This window comes from Lepus europaeus, chromosome 1 (genome assembly GCF_033115175.1).
Source record: "Lepus europaeus isolate LE1 chromosome 1, mLepTim1.pri, whole genome shotgun sequence".
Classification (NCBI taxonomy): Eukaryota; Metazoa; Chordata; class Mammalia; order Lagomorpha; family Leporidae; genus Lepus; species Lepus europaeus.
This window is the reverse complement of record NC_084827.1, coordinates 104,346,584-104,358,907: the sequence shown is the minus strand read 5'-3', so window position 1 is coordinate 104,358,907 and position 12,324 is coordinate 104,346,584. Positions and strand designations below refer to the sequence as shown.

General features: G+C 40.8%; 1 protein-coding gene across 3 annotated transcripts in view; it reads left to right on the top strand.

Annotated features, from left to right (window-relative positions):
• Positions 1 to 11,093, top strand: part of DPP4 (dipeptidyl peptidase 4) — an 87,293-nt gene extending 76,200 nt beyond the window's left edge. For all 3 annotated transcript variants that reach the window (XM_062187382.1, XM_062187376.1, XM_062187389.1), the window contains 3 exons: positions 8,019 to 8,091; positions 8,355 to 8,428; positions 10,001 to 11,093. In XM_062187382.1, the coding sequence (XP_062043366.1) occupies positions 8,019 to 8,091; positions 8,355 to 8,428; positions 10,001 to 10,102 (249 nt within the window). In that variant the 3' untranslated portion in view covers positions 10,103 to 11,093. The remainder of the gene's footprint in view (positions 1 to 8,018; positions 8,092 to 8,354; positions 8,429 to 10,000) is intronic.
• Positions 11,094 to 12,324: the final 1,231 nt, after the last annotated feature.

Below are 12,324 nucleotides of genomic sequence, written 5' to 3'. Positions count from 1 at the left end.
CCTGATATAATGTAAGGGAAACATTGTATATGAGTTATGGTTCTCCATTACTTCTGTCATTTTACAACTGGAATTTTTTTGTTAATGACACAACCAACTTGATTGCTAAAGAACTTTCTCAGGTGTCCCAATGTGCCAACAGCTCCTGAAACCTCGAAGGTGAACTGCCCAGAATCCAAACCACTGAATGAGCATGCCAGATGATATGTCAAAACATTCATTTACAAAATCCCATTCTAAAAAGCCCTGGAATGCAGAAGCACAGGGTCAAGTTTGAACCCTGACACCTAAGGAAGCCCATGGCACCTGTGCTGCTTCCACATAAAACCCTAGCCAGCCGGAGTGTTTCCTCTTCACCAGCCCTCCCTATAGAATTGCATAGGATGAACACTTCTAGTCTGCATTTCAATCTGCATCATTTCCAGTCTTTCCTACAGGCTCCTCTTGCACACACTGATCCCCCACTTCCCCAGCTCTACCCCACCCATGACGGTGGCCATTTCCATCTCTCCCCTTAGGTGTTCGCTACATGAGGTAGTCATGTAAATAGAAGTCACTTCCTACTGCCAATGGCAACACACGCACACTGGGTGCACAAAGTCACTCTTTCGCTTCACTGCACAGATGGCTCCCGAGGACTGTTTAATCCTTCCACGCCAGGAGTCAGGTTTTCTTGGCACAAAATTCATTGCTGGCAATGGACACATTAAAACTGCCAGTACCAGGGAGCTAAAGGTTCCCAATGTGTTACTCAGAGGAATTGTTTAGGAGGGTGACAGTTAAGGTGGGCAGGAGAAAATGAGGCAAATACATCACTGAATTGTCTCCACCGGGGTAAGTTGCTTCCTCTGAACGTGGAGAACTGAATCTAAGTGCCTATTTTTGGTGCACAGCAGGCTTTAGAATAAAGCTGCCCTCCTTTGTTTTTTAAATGAGCCTGTGCTTTTGTCTCTGGCAAGAAGAATACATTCAAAGATTCTATTTTCCTCCGAGGCCCCAGCTGCCCCTCTGGACCCCATCTTTTACTTTTCTTTCCCAGGTTGTTTCTCTCTCTTTCTCTCTGTCTCAGTCTCTCTGTCTCCCTCCCTCCCTCTCGTCCTTTTTGAAAAGACAAAGAAGTACACCACCCTGTGCATTTCAGTGGGTCAGAGGAAATTGTGAAAAAGATTCCCATGTAGTCTGGGCCGGAGATTATTTTCAGTACATTGAGGTTAGGGATTTCCAAAGTATGTTATAAGAAAGGCCTTGATCTTTATAGTAGCCAGAATCATAGTCTTTTGAAAATAATGTAGTTTTTAATAAAACCAAAATGAGAAAATGGATTCATTTTTAGGTCATTGATGACCTGTATTTGCAAGAATTACGATAAACCCACATCACGAAGAGAAGCACAACTTGTGAGATAAAGATCCTATTCACCACTGAGGAAAGGGAACTGGAGGAACCATTCACATATGCGAAAGGAACAAGCAGGGATGTCATGTACGGTTGTTCAGCTTGCACCCTGCTGAAAGCCAGTCTGCACGTTTGCTAAGGTCTGCACCTGGGGGCTTCCTCCAACCAAAGGGAGTTCCCTTTCCTATTCCTTCAATGCTGCCATGTAGATTAGGGGACTCTGGGGCTAACGCATAGACACAATGAAATGGCACAAGCAGTGACTCTGTAAGACTCTTTTTGGTGACAATTACTCACCTACTGCCAAGAGGCAAGGCAAGAACACTTTTCAAGGATACTAGGAGCTCAAAGAGGAAGCAAGACTACCACCCATGTAAAACCTTAAGGAGCTGATCCCAGCAGTGCGCCGGCCATGGCGGCCATTTGGGGGGTGAACCAACGGAAGGAAGACCTTTCTCTCCATATCTCTCTCTCACTGTCTAACTCTGCCTGTCAAATAAAAAATAAATAAATAAAAATTTTAAAAAAGAAGCTGATCCCATAGCTCAAATGGGTAGTCAAGTGTATGAATGAGTGACAAATCTGAGCCAGTGGGCAGTGTAGCTCTATGGAAACATCTCTCTTGCAGTGAGGCTCAGTCCAGAGCAGGCAGAATTGGTGACATGTTTGAGCAAAAAGAATCAGATTCCCAAAGAGATAACCCTCACAACCATTGGAAATCAGCAAATAGCAAGTGCAACAACACCTTGAGGAGTAGGTGCCAGACTGGCATTGATGAATGACCTCTTGTGTGGTCATTTGTAAGTCTCCATCAAAATTGAACACACATTAACACGTGGTAGATTTTGATTCACTCACTTAATGTGCCTATTTAACTGTTTAACTCTTCTAAAGTTGATACTTTGTTGATGAAAAAAAATTTTTGAAGGAACACAAAAGGGAGTATGTAATGAAATACAAACTTAAATAAGATGAAGTAGCCAATAGGTATGCAAAATTGTGGCTTTGGAAATCCAGGAATTCTATACCTTGGGAACATATAGGGGGAGGAAGAGGAAAGGCCATGGAATTAGGGTTTCACCTTCCTGTATACCTCTCAGAGAGAATCTAGCTTTATTTATTTTCTTCGTTTTCTCATTCACTTGTTAAGTGCCTCTATGGCCAGAAACTCTTCGAAGCTCTTGATGGGAATCAGTTCTGCATCAAATCTTCTGAGATAAATATTCTATGTCCATTTTACTGACATAGAAACTGAGGCCCCAGAATATTACATATCATTTGAGGGCTAGGAAAGAGAGAAGGCACTGAGTCCACAAAAGAAAGGTTGAGGAAGATGGAGAGGAAGAACATGAATGCTGTCAATGGGTTACAGAGGAGGAGGAGGCATGGTGGACAAGTGAGTTGCAAGAACAGGGATTTTTCTGGGGAATCTGTGAAACAACAGGTCCAATGAAGTGAGGAATAACACACAAGAAGGGCTGTGGGAAAAGTGGACCAAATTGTGGGTAATAAGGCAGGGCACAGGCTGGGGAGGAAATGGATTTATGAGCAACTCAGAGAGAAGTGTAAGATCAAGGGCAAGAGAAATGGGGCCCAAGTCCTGAGCCTTGTTGCCAAGAGAAGAGGGCAGCCTGGAACACACAGAAGGGACTGATTTAACTTGTAGAGGAGATTTATTTTGCATTTTGCTCAAAATTTGATAGGCTTTTGGCAAGTGTATGAAACAGTCATAGATTTGGCAGTCTTCTGCTAGCAGATTTGAAATGTTCAATCCTTAAGAACTGCTGCATCGTTAGGTTATGCAAAACAGGGTGCAATTTTGTAAATATGCCATCTTGTACTGATTTGACATTTGTTCTATTATCCCAGAATATGCCAAAAGGAGAGAGACCTTCAGATTTAAGCCAAACCTTAACTTGTTTGTTGAGTGCTGATAAAATGTTGACTGCTGTGTGATCTTTAAAGAAGCCAGTGTTGCTTGGTGAGGCCTGAGGTAGAGCCCCCTGTCTGGGGTTGATGGGAGCTCTTTCCTTGGCATCTCCTGGGTACAGTTGTTTGAAAAATATAAACAAGTAAAACATCTGCTCTACTGGGTTGAAATCATTTTTCTTAAACCTTTTCTGTGGCCTCTATTGTGATATTAATGGTGCTCCCCAAAATGACGTAATTTAAGATTATTTACTTGTGCCACCTTGGTTGTAAGAATAATTCATGGAGAAATCTGGAAAACCCAAGATAACATATCATGGAATTGCTGGGCTGTTGTCCCTGAGAGACAATGACTTTTGATTTTTCTACAAGACCTGGAAATAGTGATGATCTGTTGGGCTGTGACATCAAGTGAAATAGAATCTGATGGTAAGGGACATGATGGGCGTGAGGAGTTTCCTTAGCCTCCCTGAACGACAGTTTCCTCATCTGGATAATGGGGATAATCAGACCCACTTTATAGGGTTATTGAAGTGACTACGTGTGATACCCGTGACCTCCATGAATTAAGCTTATGAAGCACAGCAGCTGCCACCACTATTATCTTCAGGAAGCAAATTGTCCTTATGGTTTCTTGATGGCACAAGGGCTGCTTGAAAGTTGTTATACCTTCTGTTTCTCACAGTACTCCCCTACTCTTATCAGCTCCCTCTTTTATTTCAAAAATACAAAGATTTATTTGTTGGAAGGTAACTGAGGAACCAGCATGATCCAACGAGGAGCTACAGATGGTTCTTCTTGGGGACTGAGGGAAAAGCTCCTTACAGAGATACTGTGGAATCGGCACTGCCACTGGACCAATCCTTCCCACTTCTCTTTGCCAGACTGTTGCTGGCAGCGGGGCTCTCCGGAAGTTTCTAGCCTCACGAGCATGCCAACTGCACCACCATTGCATCCTTGCCCATTTATCACTGTGAGCTTCCTTTTCAGGAGTTGGTGATAGACTATTCAGCTTCTAACTTAGTCATCCATTTCTTTTTTTATTTCTGTTTCCATGGTTAGGCAAAGGGGGATCATCCTGTTTTGGTGGGCTAAAAAATAGCACCATTATTTTTTTCTGATCACTAATCATAATTTAATGCATACATCTCTTTCACTGGCTTTATGTGTTACCTTCGCGTCTCAAAGGGCACATACAGTAGACTGCAAAGAGCTTTAATTGGGAAGCCTGGATGCTCAGTCTAGGAGGGAATGATTGGTGGTTCCAGAGACAAGGTAACAGAGCTACATTTTTCTGGGGGAGAAAATGCCCCGTGCAGTCCGAGAGCCCTGCCGTGAATGTGTGCCTCCTGGCTGCCTGTCTCCCTCTCACAGACAGGTCCCTCTGCAGGCGTCTCCCAGTGAGCAGGGAAAGTGTGCCTTTGAAATGGCACACTTATCTTGCAGTTGCAGGGGAAGCTTTTGTTTTATTTTTCTCTTGCTGCATTAAAGTATTTGTCTTTCTTTCTTTGTAGTGTAATATTGTTAATGTAAAACAATTTGCATCATGACACTTTTATCACAGTTTTCGTCTTTTTCTCAGTATGTTGCATTTCTCACCATGTCTAGTTCATCACAGCTACAGTGTGTACATCACAACATTTATCTTAGGCTCAGGGTTTTACTTGTTTATAAAAATTGTCTTCTTTCAGCCTGTATTCACTCCATTTAAGAAAAAAAAAGGCAGCCAGAAAGTGTTTTGGTCCAAACTCCAGTAGTTATCACATTCCTTGCTAACTGTCCTGCGTATTTATATGCCTCCTAACTATTACTCTATGTTTCAATGACATTTCTCAGCTTTATGGCTCAGAGAGGTTGTCGGAGCAGCTTTTGCTGTTCAAGCTGCCAAGTAAGGCAGGCCCATGAGGATTTTGGGGGTGAGGTGAGGTGACACACTTGTATATTTGGGTCAGGTCTCGGTGTCGAAGTTGACTGCCTTCCATGAGCAAAGAACTAAATTTAACTTGGTGGTTGGGGGTGGGGGCAAGGTGGGAGGAAGTCAGCAGAAGCTGAGCATGACTAGCAGAAGAGATCGTGGAAGAGGACTGTAATAGGAGCCATGGCGGCCTGATAATCAGAATATTAATTGTCAGAGTCAGTATTCAAGCCTCAGCCTCTCCAGTCTCCAGCTTCAAACGGTGCATGCCAGGATCTTTCAGGGGCATTTATCTTGACATTTTTTTTTTCTCTGAAGGGAAGATGATTGCCTGGGGTCCTATCACCACATGAAGCTGTATACCACCTCCACAGCCCAAAAATCAGCCTCCCAAATCGCGCAGGGCCATGCACACTAATCTGTCTTCAAATTATGTCAGTGTGAGAATTCACTGTATCTCAGAAGCCAGAGTGCCCACTATTACTGTGTGTTTCAAATTCCAGGATAGTTAATTAACATTTTACTTCACACTCTTCCTTTGCAGGGGGACCACCTCGTAAGCAGCCTGGGATTTTAGTAGCAATGCAGTGCAACACAGGGAGTAGAAGGGATTTTGGTGTCAGACTGGCCAGTGCTGACACTTCTTATCTTGATGCAGGCTACTTACCCTTCTGAATCTCAGTATCTCCACCTAGGAAGCAGGATTGAATAGACCAGTTTCACACAGATGTTGTGAGAATTTGATATGACAGTGTTTTTATAAATCCTTCAAGAGGCTCAGCACAGTGACAGGCACAGAGTAAATGCTGAATGCATGCTAGCTACTGTTATTAACAGCATAATAGATGGGTTGAAAGTAGCCATAAGCTGTCTCAGTAAATTTTGGAATGAACATACTTTATTCTTCCTAGCCCAGATGTTTCCACTTGCCTCTGCAAAACTGGTACTAAATAGAGTGGACAATAGCAGTGCCTAAAGATTTCTTCCACTTACTCATGTAATTTATAAATAATTAGTTCCAAACTAAATATAAGAAAAGTCATGAACAATATAGAAAAATCCCTTTTTGCATGGATTTTATTGCTAAAATATTGATTGACTAGATGAAAAGAATGAATGGATGGGTGAATGATTCATTCATATGGTTGGTTGGAAGGATTCATACATTGATGAACTTATCTGGGACATTTCACCAGATGAAAAGTTTCTCAAAAGTATGACTTTTTAATGAGTCCTAGGTATTTATTGTGAACATTCATAAGTAAATTCTCACTTTGGGTCAGAAATGTATATGGTCAGTCCTAGAGAGAGGGAAGCAGCCTGAACATGAGCGGGAAGGCATTTGCTTTAAGATCCCCTTAGGGGTTGGGAGGACCTTGGGCACCTCCGTCAACAGAAACATTTTGGGAGATTCTGTAAAGTTGGAGGTTTTCCACAAACAATGTGTCACAGACCTCTCATATCAGCATCAGCAATTTAACCTTACAGAGAGGTACACCACTACTCTATCTCTTGATTCCCGTGTCTGAGAGAGTGAGATGAGTTACTCTTATTCCCATTTTACAGAATCAAGGCTCACAGAGCAGCAGGACTCCAGTTGTATAGCTCACTGATATAGAAGTTGAGACTGAAATGCAAACTCTCTGACCTTAGCACCATCCCCTAACTGCTAGGCCATCAAGGTTCCCATAAAAAGTAGTAAACTGATGTGTTAGCTGCAAGTAAAATGCAAACCTTGACTCTCATAAAATTGACTGCTTCACCAACTTGCTACTTCTAACCCATAGCGAGGCTACTGCCTCCTCCGCTGCCCCACCCATTACAGGACAATCAAAGCCCACTGGGGCTTTCTCCTCTCAAACACATTAATTATAATGACTATGTGATATTTTTACCTTCATCCCAACTTTGTAAATATCCCCAAATTAAAATCAGATGATCAGTTCTATGCTTTAAAGCCTTTTTCATCCAAGGTCCCTGTTTCTTATTCTAGGAGCTTTATCTGAACTTAGGCCACAAAACAGTCTCCAAAAAGCTGACCTCCCACCTCCCTCCTTTTTTTTTTTTTTTTAATCCTACTTCCCTGGATGATTGAGGGAATGACTGATCCAATAGCATCATTGCCTCCAATGTACAGAGTGAGGCAGACAACAACCTACTGATTTTCTAAGACCCTTCTTGATCTTTTTCACCCTTTCCCCCCTCCATATGTTACATTTTCCTAGGTTTTAAACATCTGTTCCCAAAGAGGTAATATTTGCTTTTCATTCAGAGCCTAGCAATGTGGACCAAAGTTCACATGACATATTGCAGAGTATGTTTAGTTGCAAATGCTATGTACAGGCTCTTCGAAATGTAGCATGTATGGCACCATGTGACACATGGTTGCCATGGTAATACACTTTTTGGCTGAACTACAGCAGAAGCCCATGGAACATACATTGCTAATATGAGACTCTGCCCTGTGCTAATGCATAGGACACAGCCAATCTGGGATCTGGGTCACAAGGGGTTTCGCATACAGCCTGGGTGGCAGGTGCCCTCTTCCTGCATGTGCAGGGAGGATGTGGCATCCTCCCTTTCCAGTCCTGCCTCCCAGGCACAGGGCATGCTGTGCATTCTGCCATGCATGGAGACAGCATTTGCTTGAATATCGGTTTGCTATATTTTGTATCAAAGGGGGCCCCAGCTGAAAACATTTTATTTTGTAAACTGAAGTGAAAAATCAGTTTATGGCAGATCCTTTTTTGAATAATGACATTCTTTTTCCCAATTCCAGAATTCAACAGTCATGAGCAGAGCTGAAAATTTTAAACAAGTTGAGTACCTCCTTATTCATGGAACAGCAGATGGTGAGTTTCAGTTAATTAGACTTTTTAGTATCACAGACAGGTTTGCAATTTCACTACTGACAAAACAAAAGCATGAGGGGCAAGACTGTTACATTTACTTCAATAAAACAGTGTTGCTTTCCACAACTCACTTGTCTTGGGCTAAATGGGATGCTGAGTCCTAGAACTTGAAACAGCCCCTTCCTTGTGCCTTTCCCATCGGTTGGTATCAGAAAACTGCAATGGCTATTAGCTACTTTTCTGTTTCCTTTCTCTCCCTGCAGATAACGTTCACTTTCAGCAGTCAGCTCAGATCTCCAAAGCCCTGGTGGATGCTGGAGTGGATTTCCAGGCAATGGTATAGCAAAACTTTGTGCAAGGGGTGGGAAGTTGCTGGGGGAGTCTAGTTTCCTCTCTCAGGGCTACTTCTCACAGAAGTACCAGGGGATAGAGAATTTAAAAAAGGTTTTATTTTTCCAATGCTAAGTAGGAGAAGTGATATCTTTGAGCCATCCATAGAGTCATGTTCAACAATTTTAGAGCATTTGGGGTTGAGAAGCTTCATAGCCTGGGAGTGTCAAAAACACTGTTCTATTCATATGATTGTTCAGTCTCTCCCTGTTTTGATTCAACAGTAATCACTTATTCAGTAAATGTGTGGCAGGAGTAATTCTAAAGTGAAATCAACATGATAATACCTCGGCTCAAATTTGAAAATTCATTTCTGTCGTTTATATTACCAGCCATTCTAACAGAGGGATATTAATAATCAGCATGCTTCAGTGTTCAACTGCTATGTTATCTTTTGTTGAATAACCACAGACAATAAAAAAATAGGTTGTTTTATGAAGTCAGAAATGACTAGAGCTGTTGTTGTCTGCACAGAGAATGTTTCCAGGTATTAGGTCAAATTTATTTTCTGCATTAGGGATTTTCAGATTGAGTTATACACACATATATCTAACTATGTATATGTATATGAGTGCTGCATTAAATGTTTCTGCATAAAATGCAGCTTTCTCTTCTGTTTTAACTAGAAAAGCCTACTTAGTCCCACTTTCTAATAATTCATACAGTTTGCTCAGTTCAAATTGTGCCCACTAAACAGAAGTGGGACAGTTTTTTGATACAGAGAAAAACTGGCACATCATTTGGGTCAGATTCTTATTAGAGGTTGTGGTTTATATTTTTAGCATTCAAAGAAAAGACACAAGATACTTTCATTAAATGTGTTTTAAAGTTAACTACATCTCCATAACATATATATGTCCAGCAAAGACTTCTCAGCCATTTAATAAGCTATGAGTTTATAAAATTTTGCCTCTAGGTCATAAACTTCTACATAAACCAGAATATAGGTTTGTTAAATGCCAGTGTAAAATCTAAGTATTTGTAAATAATAGCATTGACTTTTGACTTCCCTATGTTAAACACATATAAGTGATATTTTAAAAGACCTTTCCAGTTTTTTTGTTGATGTACATTAGGAAGAAACTTCTTTTTAAATGTTTATTTATGTAATATAATGTTTCTTACTAAAGAGAAGAGAGATTTGATATTTGACAATATTTAATTTTAAAAAGTGGACTTAAAGGGATAAACATTCCTTGTTAGACATGCTGTGACTCTTTGAATCAAATTTGAAAATGGGTCTGTGTGTTCCAATTAAAATGTACACATCCACTGAATTCACAGTGAGTTCTCTCAGCACCTGCAAAAAGAAGAGCAGAGACTTCTGGAGGATGGAGCAGTGTGCCGGGAAAAGCTCTGGGGAAACTACATAGCCTCTATTACCACATTCCACTTATAAGCTGTTTCAGGGATGGAAACACCCTGTTTTATACCACATTTGCTCAGGAGAACTTATTTGAATTTATTTTTAAGAAAACACAGCTGGCTTCCTAATTTTGACCTTTTCCTCTCTCTCTAGTGGTACACCGATGAAGACCATGGAATTGATAGCAGCACAGCTCACCAACATATCTATACTCACATGAGCCACTTCATAAAACAATGCTTCTCTTTACGTTAGCCATTTACAGCTTATTAAAAACCATTTTCCTTCTCATTATCTCAAAACTGCACTGATGATGATCTTTTTAAAAATACAATCAAATCAAGAAATTTAAAATTACCTTTGTTCTCAAATGTCACGCCTTTAATGATAATAGAGACTTCTGTCTTCCCAATAGATTATTACCATGCAGAAGTTTCAATTATTCGGTCTGATTTTGTTTATCATCTAATACCACTGCCATGTCAGCTGCTGAAACAACAAATGTGAACGTTTTCACGGGAACTTTGTATAGGTTCCCTGGGCAGCATTTTCACTTTTTCTAATTAGACTAGTCCAAATCTTGTTCCCTTCTTTAAAGGGATAGCAACTTGTGGGCAATGATGTCACCAGGACAGGAACCAAAAACAGGACTGAGCAGGGCATGGATGGAAACCCAAGTCCAAGCATACTACCCCGACCAGGCTACTGTCAGCTCCCCTTGGAGAAGAGCTGTTCACAGCCAGACTGGCACAGTTTTCTGAGAAAGACTATTCAAACAGTCTCAGGAAATCATATATGCAAAGCTCTGACTTCTAAGTAAAACCACAGCAGTTGAATAAGCTCCAAAGAAATGCAAGGGAAACTGCCAGCAATGCAAGGCCCCCAGGTGCCAGTTATGGCTATAGGTGCTACAAAAACACAGCTAGGGTGATGGGAAAGCATTGTAAATGTGCTTTTTAAAAATACTGATGTTTCCTACTGCAAGAGGCAGCTTGGAACTGAGATGTGAACACATCAGCTTGCCCTGTTAAAAGATGAAAATATTTGTATTGCAAATCCTAACTCCTTGCATCAGTTTTTCTTATTTCATTTCTTTGAGCATTGTAATTAAGAATATTTTAACTTACTTGGATTCATTTCTAAAAATGGAAAACAAACTGGAATGTTATGTATTATTCTTGTTCTACATTCTACACTTAGTGGAATATCTCTTGGTCATTTAATAAATGTGCCTTCATTTTTTTCAGAGGTAATGAGTTGTGTCTTGAATTGGACCTAAACCACATCAGCATATGAACACATTTTTCCAGAAAGGCTTTTGTTGTTTTTGTTAGGAATCCCAGGCTACCTGTTAAACATGCAAAGAGCTTGGCTTTTGTAAAAAATTAGATACATAAAGATATGCTAAGGTAAGCAGCTCATAAAGTTTTTGTGTAATACATACACAATTTGTTATCATTGCATACCACTTTTGAGAAATCAAACTAATGTTGATTATTGATAAATACATAATTCACAATTTTAGACTAGGGAACCATGATAAAAGTTTATATTATTAGGACAAATAATATAAACAAGTGATAATAAAGATTATCTTGGCAGTTCTGATGGCTCAGAAGTGAAAAAAATGGCCAATTATTTTTTGTTGATGCACCATAATAAAGCATAGATTTTAGATGTTGAATTTGGACTAACAAAGCAATGTCTAGATAACTGAGAAAATATGACTTTTTTCTTTCAAGTGTTTTCAAAGTAGCTTAATTTTTTAAAAATTGGCTTTAATTTAAACTCAGCTTCAGATCACTTGCTAGACAAATTACCCCTGATAAAGTAAGCTACAGCATAAAATTCTAAAAATGGAAGAAATGGGGAAAAAAATTCTACCAGTTCAACATTAGGCTGGTGAGTCACACATAGGAATGAACAGAGGACTGTGTGAAATTCAGCTTTAACTGCATTCATCTTTTCAGAACATGCTTCACCTTAATTAAGCATCACATCACATTCAACCATTAGAACCATAAACCAACATCCAAACCTGCAGAGTTCTTGTGATAATTCTGCTGCTTAACACAGTTCAATTATCATGAATAACTGGCCCAATCTTCGCCGAATTCTAGATCCAGGAATAATGGTAATATATGCTCACATCTTGGACAGCATGACAAGTCATAAAAGCAAATGAGGCCGGTGCCATGGCTCACTTGACTAATCCTCTGCCTGTGGCGCCGGCACCCCAGGGTTCTACTCCCGGTTGGGGTGCCAGGTTCTGTCCCAGTTGCTCCTCTCCAGTCCAGCTCTCTGCTGTGGCCCGGGAGTACAGTGGAGGATGGCCCAAGTCCTTGGGCCCTGCATCCACATGGGAGACCAGGAGGAGGCACCTGGCTCCTGGCTTTGGATCGGCGCAGTGCGCCGGCCATAGAGGCCATTTGGGGGGGTGAACCAACAGAAGGAAGACCTTTCTCTGTCTCTTTCTC